We start from the raw sequence: 13,677 nt of genomic DNA, 5'->3' as shown, positions 1-13,677 counted from the left end.
GGTGGGGGGGGGGGTCTGCAACTTCAGTGGCCACTCTTTAACAGTCCATAGTCACAGCAGTGCAAATGCAAAGAATATTTTTGTTATTCACGGATATATAAAATAATCTCTTGGATAAAGTAAAGGATGACTACAAAAATGTAGATACAAAGCCTCACTTATTAGTGTTGATAACGGCAGAAAGGCAAAAATGCTGTTACATACAATTGGAATTTTTGGTTCTGAATACAAACATCTAATAGTTCACTTCTTCAACATCGTAAGACCGGGCCGAGGCCCCAAAGGGAACCTCAACTCTTGACGTATGTTTGGGCATGACAAATAGTGAGCAAAGTTACAATTCAACAGGTTTACAAGTATTTACAACTCGACAATCATACAAGTTACTATGACCACTAGAAATAAACCTACAATAGATTCAGCATCACATTCACTGTACAAACGATATTTATTCCCATGAAATGAGTTAATTTTACTGTTACTTTGATCAGAAGCAGAATTTGGGCAGAACTTATCAAGGTTTTGAGCATGTGGATCAGAAACTAGTAGTCCACAGATTGAAAACAGAGAAACATGGGAAAAGGCCAGTCACCTTTTTTTGCCCAGAAAGAAATTAATTCACCATCTGCCCCTGTTCATCCTCAGACAAAACCTGAAATTATTCCACCTGACCGTGTCTGGTCTCTACTTTCATTCTCATGGTTTCCATTAGCCCTAAAAATGTCAGACGGACACAGCCTCTATGATCCAAAAGATAAATAAAAATCAATAAAACATAAAAATATGGAGAGAGAGGGAGCAAGTAAATGATACCACAAGCAATGTGGGAAATGGGGAGGTTCAGGTGGCATTCTCTTCCTCATCATCCAGGTAGTAGTTGAGAGTGATAACGGCGCTGATAAATTCCCCCAGCTCCACAAAATCGGCCGTGATGATGTTTACTCCATTTTCCCCTGGTCGCTGTGAGCGGATCCACTGCATCATGCCAGGAAGAGCCCTGAGAAAACACATATATACAGGCCGTTTCAATCTAAAGGGATCTGTTCCCAAACAGAACACTAAATAACTCAGTTTCAAAACATAGTGAGCTGCCTTTTAAAGGGATACTCCACCCCAGAATAAAAATATTGTCATTAATCACTTACCCCCTTGTCGTTCCAAACCCGTAAAAGCTTCGTTCGTCTTCAGAACACAATTTAAGATATTTTGGATGAAAACCGGGAGGTCTGTGACTGTCCCATAGCAAAGAAAACAAAAATAACCACTTTATTCATCAATTACTTTGTCAGCAGTCTCCTCTTTGTCTCTCCATATCACCGTATGCTGCGTATGCTCTTCTGTATCATCTGCGCCACAAGGATCCGATGTTTCTATGTGTATTTAGCTTTGATTTGAAAGAAAACAGTGCAAAAATCAAATAAAAGCTAAATACACGTAGAAACAGTGCATCCTTGTGGCACGCTGACAGAGAAGAGCATACGCAGCATATGGTGATATGGAGAGACACAGAGGAGACTGCTGACAAAGTAATTGTTGAATAAAGTCGGTATTTTTTGTTTTCTTTGCTTACAAAAAGTGTTCCCGTCGCTTCATATAACCCAGATTGCACGTCTGATAGCAGATGGAGTATTCTGATGATGACTTTCATACCTTTCATGGACCTTGAAACTGTTATTTACTTGGCAGTCTATGGGACAGTCACAGGCCTCCAGGTTTTCATCCAAAATATCTTAAATTGTGTTCCAAAGACGAACAAAGCTTTTACGGGTTTGGATCGACATGGGGGTAAGTGATTAATGACAACATTTTCATTTTGGGGTGGAGTATCCCTTTAAGGCAGCATCCTGACTGAAATGTAACTTATAAGAGACCAATTTGGAATGTAAGCTGCAACACTATATGCCATATCAATAGTGCTCCTCATGCAAAGTACACAACAGTCTCAAATCACAAGTGATTTGTTTTTATATTGCATCATAATGTAATACTTTAATAAGAAAATATATATACATTTTGATGAAATAGTATAAAATTAGATTAAATTTCTTTTATTAGTTATTTACAGAAACTAACATTTTAATGCAAAATAATTCTTCAATTATTAAATTATTCTCACTAATACTTTTGAGAATTGAATGAATTATGAGTGTGTTTCTATTATAATCAACATTTCTCTCGCATTGTCTGCCAGCTCAAGGATTCATGCAATGTTGTCTTAAAATGTGGTTAAAATGAGTTATCTTATATGGAATCACATGTTTTTTGGAACAGAAGAAAAAAAATCATGCTTTTGCTAAATAAAAATAATGACTTACAAAGCCGAAATTATGAGATACTAAGTCAAAATAAGAATTTTAGTCAATTATGGGATAAAAGTTGAAATTATGGCAAAAAGTCAAAATTTATGAAATTAAACATCAATCTTTACACAAAAAGTCAATTATGACAAGTCAATCTTGTATCATAATTTTAGCTATTCTATAATTATAACTCATTTGTCATAACTTTGACTTTGTCATATAAGAACTAAAACATACAAGTCCTAATTATAACACAGAAAATTCAAAGAGATAAGTCATAATTATGAGATAAAAAGTTCAAAGTTATCTCCATAATTCGAAATAAAAGTTGAAACTGCTACAAGTCAAAACCATGAAATTAATTTTTTTTTTGACATAGTCATAATTATAATAGTTTAATAGTTTTGTCCTAATTTCATGTTTTTGTGTTATTTTTGCTTTTATGTCATAATTATGATTTTTTTTTGTGTGTGTGTGTGTGTGTGTGACACAATTATTTACCAAAGCAAAAGCAGAAGCAGGGTTTCCTTGTCTTAGTAGGAAGCATGATTCATTTATTTGAATAGGATACCATCTAGGCAGGCAGCTCACTAGATTTTGGAATAAATCTAATATGCATTGTTTGCTGGGTATGTCTATAAATGGTCTGCAGGTGGTGATGCACCTGAAGTGGGGTCACATCGGCAGACACAGACTCATTCCTGTGAGGACTATGACTCAGGAGCTATCTCATGCTGCTAACTCCCAGATGATGCAAGGGCTAGAAGGCTTTATCAGCTAATAAGATGCCATGCTTGTCAGATTGCAGTGTGCTGGCAGAGGCCATATCATTTTACTCTCTGTGCCCCACCTCTCCCCTCATCTATAATTAATTTGCCATCAGCACAGTCGATGCAAAAAATAACAACACATTCAACCAAACTATCACACTGGCTTTTGACTAGATAAAATGAACTTAAACGTATGACCAAATTGAGCATTTTCCTAAAAGAAAGTAAAGATTTGATGCTTGAGATGTTGCTACATGCTGAGATGAGACTTCTGAATGAGTCTTCCTGTAACAAGGGTGACTAACGCTGGTGCCAGCTCTGCTTTAGCTAATGTTCCATTTACACTTAGCAGAAATAATGTGCTGCTCCTCACCAAATACCCAGGGAGAACCAGCTATGTATATGGATAGCATGAAGGTGGTATCATAAGGTGTGATTACAGTTCAGATATGGTTTCACTCTTTTAAATACCTTGACAAAATTATGCTCAGTTCTGTTAACAGAATCAAAAATTATGCTGTTTTCTGTTTAAAGAATATTATGAATTCTGTGAATTGTTAATAGGTACAAAGATAATGGATATATATTCTGTATTATTGTTTATTAGGTTGTGATAAGATTTTTATTTAATATTTAGAAATTTTTTTTTAAATGCTGTTCTTTTGAATTTTCTATTCATCCAAGAATCCTGAATGTATCATGTTAAACAGCACTGATAATTCAACACTGATCATAATAAGAAATGTTTCTTGAGCAGCAAATCAGCATATGAAAATGATTTCTGAAAGATCATGTGAGACTGAGGACTGGAACAACGAATGCTAAAAATTCAGCTTTGTCATCACTGGAATAAATTACACAATGATTTTAAATTGTAATAACCCTTTGAGCAGCAAAACATATTTAAAATACATTTATTTCATACTAAGCATAGTTCAAGTCTATTAACATATTGCTTGAGACTGACATAACAATTATAATTAAGCTTTATTTGTAATAATACTTGTGCACAATGCACATTTCTTAATATTAAGCCTAATATGTGTTTTAATGTCACTATTGATAAGGACTGTATGATCTTTGAATAACACTGGTCTTTAATTGCAAGATATTTAAAGTGGACCTTAAGTATACTTACTATAGTTCCACTTTAGCAAATATACTTCAGCATATCTTTAGAATTTTGTCAAGGTATTTATAGGTGTATTTTAGTTATTTTTGTTATAGTTTAGTTTGTTTTAGCAGACTTTAAGTATACCAGTTTAGTATACCAAAAGTACAATTGCAGGGTATTTTATTAAGTACATACATATGTAAATGTATTTTTAGTATACTTAGCATGAAATTAATGGATTTCATATACATTTTAGTATATTTATTTTTCACTAGGGAATACATCAGAATGTTACTGTTTTTCTCTGTATTTTTCACAATAATAAATTCAGCTTTGGTGACAATAAGAGACTTCTTTCAAAAACATTAAGAGATCGTACTGATCCCAAACTGTTGAACAGTAGTGTATAGTGAAAAACATATGTGACAAGTGTAGACTAATTACTGAATGAACAATTTTTAGCTGTTCTTTTAATGAATCAAATCCACACGGCATGACTAATGTAATCAAAATGATTCCCAAACAAATGAGCTGGTTCTTTTTAGTGAATCTGTATTGTAAACTGACATTGTATTTAGTAGGGATGTGATGAGATCTCGTGGTACGATGTGTCCCGTGAGATTTGGCTGGTCTCGCGAGAACGTGACGATATTCTCGCGAAACAATTTGCAGTTTACATTAGAGCTGCACAATTAATCGTTTAAATATCGCCATCTCAATTCAAACACACATGCAATCTTATTCCTGAAAGACAATGATTCAGCTATGTCTATTACAACTGTTTCACATCACGAGTGTCAGTGGCGCGTGAGAAGCAGGTTTTGTCGCTGGCCATATTAATGAATCATTCAGGCTGCTGCTAATCCAGAAAGAGAAACACAAAATGTCTTTTCAACCACACATCATTATTTCTGTGTTACAGACATTTAATTAACATAAGTACTGAGATAAAAGTTTATACTTTGGGCATAAACACTTATTATCTACAGTAGCATTCAAAACGAAAATATCTTAGCGTATGTGTTGTAACGCTTATACTCTTCCTCCAGAAGGTGGCGACAACTACCCGTTTAAAAAAAGTATTTGTCATTGAATCATTCATCCAGGAGATTCCAATAGTGAAACAAGTCTTTATGAACTGAGACACTGACTCCTTCATTTATTTATTTTTTTAAAATGTTTTCAAATTAATATATTATTTAAAGACTTAATCAATAAACATTGTCAAAACCACTAGTAAATTGTTATTTTGTTTAAATATAAAAAACATGATTCTCAAATTATCCAGAATTGTGCAGCTCTAGTTTACATGTTGTTTATTGCTGCATATAAAATATATATTATATTATATAGATATATAATAGAAGTTTAATTTCATAAAGCACAAGTTGATTTCAAAATGCTTCTACATTTTTTGCATTTTGTGTTTTTCAGTTGAATAAAAGACTATTTTCCCCTATATATTTCATCACTGAGGATTTCTTAAAAAAAAAAAAAAGTCTAAAAATCTTGTCTCGTCTCGTTCTCGTGAACCCAGTCTCGTGTCTCATCTCGTCTTCTGGGATAAGTGTCTTGTCACACCCCTAGTATTTAGGTATCGTGAGACTTCACTTACTGACTATGTGTAGTTAAACATAAGCATCATAAGTTTTGTGTGTGGGTAGTATTTTATAAAATAAATAAATGCATTAAAAATGCTAAAGCTTTTTTTCCAGTATTTAGTATTGCATATTTAACACTAACTTTATGTACTGCATCTATGATAAGACTATGAAGAGTCATTTAAATATCTGGGTAAAAACATCTTTTGCAGAAATTGTTTCCAAATATTTCTTCTTCACAAATACTAAAAGAATCATTCTTTTAAGAAACCAGGATCACTGAGAGGAATCTAATTATTACATTTCTCTACAATTCCAATGCCTAGTTGTTATGGCTGTGCTTAGCTGCATGCCCAGTGGCACACTATGTATCATGTCTGCTGACAGGCGAGAAAGAAGAACAGAAGATCATCCTTTGACAACCACAGATGCCAATGTATTCCATGCGGAAAGCGGAAAGACCCCCTCTCAGTCATTTGAATGAGCAGAATATTGGTGCACTCTAGAATTAATGCAGTGAATATGTTGTTCTGTCGTCCAGAGCCATTTCGAAATCTGCTTTCTGCCAAGAGTTTCATGTTTCAAACCAAGCCTGACAAACCCTGATCATTGAAGCCCAAGAGACTCTGAGCAATGGCTAATAACTGTAATGAGATTAAATTGGGACAGTAAAAAAATTAGCCTGGCTCTGATTTGAAGATAACGGAGAGTGAGATCTAATGAGTCCATACGGTCTTTGATGCCACACATTTCACAGAACGGCTTCTGTACATTAGCCTACCTCTCTGTGATGGTCTCCCTCAGACCGCTGGTGACACCCTTCATGACGGTGCTTGCTTTAGGAGTGAGAACCACTTGGGACACAAAAAAGGTGCCCTTGCGTCTCCGATCCTTTACTGAGGCTTGAAGGAACTGGATGAGCTTCTCGGGATCTGTGGTATTGGCCCAAGGAGAAGGCATCATCTGACCAGGCCACAGGAAAGGAACCTCCAGAGCCATGGGATTGTGATAGAAGACCAGCACCTGATACTCTTTCTCCCAGAGGTACTTCAGGCTTACCTCTTGAGCAAACACTACCGGACAGAGTCGGTCCCCGAAGATGGTGCGCAGCATCTGGACCAGCTTCTCGTGATGGAGGTTCTGTACGCCGTAGAAGTGGTTGAAGTCCAGGAACACAACCTCACGAGCATGGGAGGCCAGGAAGGTGCTGATCTGCTCCAGGCCTTCGCGTACGGTGGCGCTGAACAGGCCGTGTGCAAAGTAGAGCTCGTTGTCGGGGTCTCTGGGTTTGGTGGATATGCGGAGGTCAAAGAAGCGGATGCCTGCCTCCAGCTGGGTGATGAAGTTCATGGTCTGTGTCGCCAACCACTTCCTCATCAGCTTCTTGGCCACTGTGCCAAACACAGAGACAAAGTTCTGCACAGTCTCAGGCTGCTCCGGCCCAACTGGTGAGGCTTCATCGATGTAAAAACTGAAGGAGTCGTGGGAACCTGGATGAGAAGATTTCTGGGTTAGTGATATTCATTGAGAGAGAACATAAAAATGATGACAACTGAGTGAACAAATGCAATTTTCTGGCTCATATAAAACATTCCTAAGGGAACTTCTTATCTTATGTATAATACGAAAATCACCAGTTTTTTTGGAATGATAAAGACAACATTCACCTTGCTTTAGAAGAAACACCACATAAACATATAATATCATATAAAATATACCTACACTCCCATTCAAAAGTAGAGAGAAATGAATACTTTTATTCAGCAAGGATGCATTAAATTAAAGGTGACAGTGAAGACATTTAAATTGTTACAAATTATTCCATTTCAAATAAATGCTGCTGTTCTGAAATTTCTATTCATCAAAGAATCCTGAAAAAAGTATAATGGATTTAAACATTGATAAAAAAAATGTTTCTTGAGTAACAATTCTGCATATTAGAATGATTTCTGAAGGATCATGTGACACTGAAGACTGGAGTAATGGCTGTTGAAAATTAAAATTTGTATCACAGTGATAAATTTTTAAAATATAGTAAAATAGCAAATTTTATATATTATTTTATGTTGTAAAAATATTTCACAATAATACTGGTTGTACTATATTTCTGATCAATGAGACCTTGATGACCACAAGACAAAAACTTTTGATAAATATATTGGTAGTGTATTTAGTAATAAAGATTTATTCTGTGGCTCAATAAAGTGACTTAGTTTAAATTAATATTTAACTATATTTTAACTAAATATTTTCAAATTAAAAATAAAACTATAGGCTAAATACTGATATTTAATATAGTAAAAAACAAATCATATAACAAAACATTTTAGAGACCAGTTTTTTGACAGAATATTCTAGCTGGCACATCCACGAAAATATTCTGTTTTGGCTCCTTTCTGGTAAAGTTATTGAATATTCCTGCTTTACGGACTTCACACACATGCACAAGACTATGAGTGCACGTCAAATGTGCCATTTGGGACAAGGCCATCTGCTCTAAAAATGATGAGAACAATGATTTTAAGGTGACTTGCTCTGAAAAAGACTCAAATCTAAAACTGCCTGACATTCTGCAGTACTTTTGTACAGCAGGAACCTAAGAATACATATAATGGCTGTTGTAACAGTTAAATGGAATAATGGAATAATGCAATAGCCAACACTTGCATCCAGACTGCAGGAAAAGCGTTGCCAGGGCCTACAGGATAATAACATGGAGTTCACAAGCACGCTTTCAATGTAAACAGAGCAAAGCCAGGTGCTATGTTTGATCTCCAAAAATCAAAACAACTATTTAAATAGATGCCTTCCTAATGTAATTAAATGAAAGCATTAAGCAGTCTATAACCTGTGCATGTGAGAGAGACTCTCCGAATATTATTTTTGATGAATAAACAATGCAGCATCAACATTCACCATGGGAAAGGGCCATTAGGCAAACAGCTGTCTGCTCGCCAGACATCTCAGCAATCACTATAACCTGTGCATGTGGCATTAGATGTTGCCACAACAACAAAACCAGAAAGAAAGAAAAATGATGGAAGCATTAGATGTTGAAAGAAAGAAACGCCAAGAAAGAAAAAAAGAGAAAGAAAAAGAAAGAAAGAAAGAAAGAAAGAAAGAAAGAAAGAAAGAAAGAAAGAAAGAAAGAAAGAAAGAAAGAAAGTAAAAAGAAAGAAAAAGAATTTCAACCCTCTGAGATTTGCTACAGTTTTCCGAAAGAAAGAAAAAAGAAAGTAAAAAGCATTTCTATGAGATTTTGTAAATTTTTTGTGTCATTTTGTTTATGTGTGTTTATTGTGTGTATTATAGTTGAAATATACAGATTTTGTTGCTGTTACCTCCTGTGTCAAATTCAGATTAATGAGTAACAGTATTGTCTCATTTCCCTCCTTGACATAGGTAATGCCTTCTGGTACGTGGAAACGGAGGGAAGTCTCCACTAACACAATTTCCATGTACGTCTCATTAAATCAGAGACAGTGAAGGGAGATAAGATGTGAGCGTAACCGTAAATCAGTTTTTATGAAACCAGCACTATACATTACTATTTAAACGCCTTTTCTAATTTATTCTCCTCCTTGTTTATTACATTTTTTCATAACTAATTGATAGCAACTTGTCTTTTCTCATTAAGGTGTTGTGCAAAGCATAAAGACAAAGGAAAGTGAACTCAGACTGAAGCTGTATTCAGAAGAAAACCATGTGAAATACAACAGGCCTGAACAACTACAGCTCCATGAGGACCCAGTGCATTTATTTGGTGTTCTAATAACTCCTCAGCTAAATGCAAAGGAGCATCTTATTATTATGAGATCCCTGCTTTGAGATGCACTGAGCTGATATTAGGAAGGTTTGAGGAAAATTATTTTTGAAAGCGACTGACTCGGCTCATGTTTCACCTCTGAACCTCTGAGAGGAGGCACATTAGAGTGGATTAAAGACTCATTTTTGTTTTTGAAACATGCAATTCAGAGATGATTAGTGAAACAATACATTATGTTGTGCAGAGAAGTCACAAACCAGTAAAATGAATAAAAGCTAATTATATTATAACACAAACCAAAAAAATTTACACACAAAACACCTATTCACAGCATTGCCGAACAAACCTAGATGAGAAAGTGCTGCAGTGTTTTCATCATAAGCCTTTATCTTCTGATTTAATGTGTTTTTGTCTACGTGGATATGGTGAATAAGGGCTAGCATGAATTATTTTCCAATGTGATCTTTCAAAATCTCCCTGGGTTACCTGTCCAACATCACATAATGCAGCTCAGAGACATGCTGGTCATACTAAAAAACAAACCAGCAGCAGCAAAGCATACAGGAGATTCTATTCAAGGATTTATTGTGAACCCTTAGGCTGCTGTGTGATGATGTAACTACTCACAAAAGATTGACATGTCACTGTCAACCACAGGGGACGGCCTCTCAGTACAGCAGGAAAAAAAGTAATCATTACAGGAAAAAGTGACTCTTTTCCCTATGGTGACTGTGCAATTTTCATGTCTGGTCACTTAATCTTTTCCATTTATCTTGAGACATGGCAGGCTAAAAATCCTCTCTTTGGGTCTAAAGTGCAGGATTAATGGACGAACAATTGGATGGATGGACAGATTTAAAGATGAATCAGACAAGAGCAAACGCTGCCTTCGAGGTTTGAATCCATTACGATTTTTCATGCCTCTAGTGCAACTTTAAGTAATTGAAATCATTTTGTATGTGCGCATGTGGCCGTGTGTGTGTGTGAGATCTGTCAGGAAATAAAGAAATAATTCCTACACTTCACCGCAGGAAACATTTTGGGTAGACATTTTAGACATCAAAGCAATGCAATGCTCTACTATGAAGAAAAATGAGTGATATAGGAGAAGAGAAAAATGGGTAATTAAAATAATTTTCAGAGAACAATTATCTGCAACAAAGATGTGCCTCGAGTTGGATGATTTTTTTGGTCTTCAATCGAGCATGTACAATCAGTCCAAGTGCTGGCCATGGATGCTGTTTATGGACAGGAAAAGACTTGGCATAGCAGATGAGTTTCTGATGGCACTCTCCTGATGCCTCAAGGTCATATGTCTAGACTGGACAAGATCACTTCTAACACACCACTGCAGTTAGATTACGAAGCCTCGGTAAAGCTCATCAACAAAAAGCTCTGGTTAGTGACATAATCCCACTTATTCTTCATTAGTGAATAGGTGGGATTACATACGCTACCATGTATGAAAAATGGGGCAAGATAACCCCAGCTGTTCCCTGCAAACATCTTTACAGTTCATACAACAACATTTTTTTGCAATGTTTTATTTTTAGCAATATATTATGAAATATATTATTTATAATAATATATATATATATATATTGCAAGTTTATACAGATAGTATAAATCCTTAAAAGCTTTTTTCACAAACAATTTTACATAGAAAATTATGGCATCTGATGCAAAACATTCCTGACTGGTTTGTAATTTTTAACTTACTCTTACTGATGCTTTTAACACTTTCATTCACCAATACTATCAAATTTAAATCTAAAGTAGCTAACAGTTCAAAAGTTTGGGGTCAGTAAGAATTTTTTAACATTTTCTTTTTACTACTATTTTAACAATAACTTAACTGTTAAAGACAGACCTACTGTGAACTATGCTGTTGTTAATTAATGTTAAATGCTTTTGTCTATACCATCATTATTATACTTTTATTCCATACATATACACTAAATAGGTGAAACGTTACAGTAAATTTATTTGCAATGTCACAAAAGATTTATTTTTTAATTAAAAGCTGTTCTTTTGAACTTTTTGAAAGAATCTTGAAAACAGTATCACCACTTCCACAAAAATTGAGCAGCACAACTGTTTTCAACACTGATGATAATACAAAATGTTTCTTAAGCAGCAGATCAGCATACAGTATATTAGAATGGTTTCTGAAGGATCACGTGACACTGAAAACCAAAAAAAAACAATGGAATATGTCTTTAGTAAACATGAAAAATTCTTACAACTCGTACAATGTTGCTTTAAATCAGCTAAATTTGCCATGTTTAATACATAGCAGAAAATAAAGTGTTTACATTTATATGGCATAAGAAAATGCAAAACAACCCACAACCCACAGATTTTTCTGTTTCTACAGTGTCTGTCATTGGCTGCCACTCAAAAGCTGATTATATACTAAATATGATTAAGGGGCAGAGACACATTCCCTTGAGAGCCGTGGCATGAATATCAATTATGGCTCTCCATTAAACCTAATAAGCCCTGGTTCCATGTCTGTTTCTGAATTGCAACACCCTGCATACTTTCAAATCACAGGAGGCTGATAAAGCAGCGGTGTCCTGCTTATTCTGTGTGCTTGTCACTTCAGCACAGGCGCCTTCAGCACTGACACAATTCCTCTGCCCCGGTCCTGCCACCTGTGCAGGTTACAATGGTGACTGTTACGGGGTGATGACCTCATCAAGCCAGACATCCAGCAGAGCACAGTAGTATAAGAGCCACACAAAAGCCTGCCTATGTAAAAAAAAGGCATTTTTCTAAGACGCTTAGCAGAGGCACGCAGGTTTTTTATGTACATAAACACTGTTCAATGTCCACAACAAAGGGATAAATGTATCCCTTTTTGACAAAGATACCCCTGACATACAATATGAGGGCAGAACGTAGAATATCTATTCAGTTCAGTAATGGTACACTTTATGTCTGCCCCCCCCCGGGGGACTTGTTTTTGCAAGTGTGTATGTGGAGGACGACTAGCTGACCTCCAAAATACTGCCAATACTGATGCTGCAAGTAAACAATGTTGAGTTGCAACAGGAGGATCAGTCAAATCTTTAATCTTAGAGAGAGGTTTGAGAGGCTACAATGATTTCTTGAGCCTCTTAATATAGAATGACTATAAAAAGAGTTCCGATAGAGGAAATAAAAGACGCACCAGATTCTCTTAGTGCAAACATTGACCTTCACGCCGCAGGAGGTGGCATAGCCAGGTTTTGAGTGGCAGTGCTTAAAAATATCAGGGCCTATAATATGTCCACATATATACTGACTTTGATGGCGTTTGAAGCAGATGGCTTTTTAAAATGATTGTATAGGAAGGAATAGCTATGAAAAATTATAAAGTTTAAGCTTTACTAATATGATGTATTTCCAAGAAAATGTAGAGTAAGATTTGATTTCACTCTAAAATTGATTAGATTGTGAAAAGTGAATGTTACATACCAGAATGGAGGCAGATCAAAAGCGAGTTATAGAGTGCATTAGTCAGGTTCTGGAAGTAAGATTGACATTCATTTTCTCTATAGAGGGATTTCTGTCTGTAAAGACAGCCCAACTGTGAACTACAAGGTTGTTAATGGTATGCTTTTGTTGAAGCCATCAAAAACGTATTTTAAATAATCACGTTAAACAATAGAATTTCTGGTGAAAAACTAAATTATCCATGATTCTGCACATAAATCTCCACCAATTGGAGACTCACGGCAAGCAAATAGCACCAAAGGAATTCTGCCCACTTCCAGGAAGCACCCCAAATAGTTAGTTTCCCTATGCTCTCAAACTATGTATATACTAAGTATATATTCATATTTTGCAAAAATAATAATAATAATAATAATTATACTGTTTCAATACAATCCTTAAATCAATAGTTATAGTTCTTATTTGTTTTTGGATTCAATTATTTCATTCGTAATGCTTCTTGGGTAGTTTGTTCCTTGATCAAAGCTGTTAAGTGCAGTCTTGGATCTTTGTCTTTTTATCCAATTTTACATTCTTTTTTATGCTTTATATCCTAAATGGTATCATTGTGATTTACCATGTAGCTGGTTGGTTTGGTTTATGGCTTTAATAAAGTTTTTTTTTTTAATTTCCATGGGAATAACAT

General features: G+C 35.4%; 1 protein-coding gene across 1 annotated transcript; it reads right to left on the bottom strand.

Annotated features, from left to right (window-relative positions):
• On the bottom strand, positions 1-9,243 carry LOC109076800 (PI-PLC X domain-containing protein 3). Its single transcript, XM_042730420.1, has 3 exons — positions 9,127-9,243; positions 6,567-7,291; positions 1-997 (listed from the first exon to the last, which is right to left on the bottom strand). Exons 1-3 carry the CDS (start codon positions 9,241-9,243, stop codon positions 841-843), a joined length of 999 nt encoding a protein of 332 aa, XP_042586354.1. The 3' UTR covers positions 1-840.
• Between the last annotated feature and the right edge of the window lie 4,434 nt (positions 9,244-13,677).

This window comes from Cyprinus carpio, chromosome B8 (assembly GCF_018340385.1).
Source record: "Cyprinus carpio isolate SPL01 chromosome B8, ASM1834038v1, whole genome shotgun sequence".
NCBI lineage: Eukaryota > Metazoa > Chordata > Actinopteri > Cypriniformes > Cyprinidae > Cyprinus > Cyprinus carpio.
The sequence above is the reverse complement of the archived record's forward strand: the minus strand, read 5'-3'. Positions and strand labels throughout refer to the sequence as shown.

Excerpts from the sequence above, each read along its gene's own strand:
- LOC109076800 (XM_042730420.1), bottom strand. The coding sequence starts at position 9,243 with ATGGAAATTGTGTTAGTGGAGACTTCCCTCCGTTTCCACGTACCAGAA. Across the intron at positions 7,292-9,126 it reads ATCTGAATTTGACACAGGAG|AAATCTTCTCATCCAGGTTC; the intron begins GTAACAGCAACA and ends TCACTAACCCAG. Across the intron at positions 998-6,566 it reads AGGGAGACCATCACAGAGAG|GGCTCTTCCTGGCATGATGC; the intron begins GTAGGCTAATGT and ends GTGTTTTCTCAG.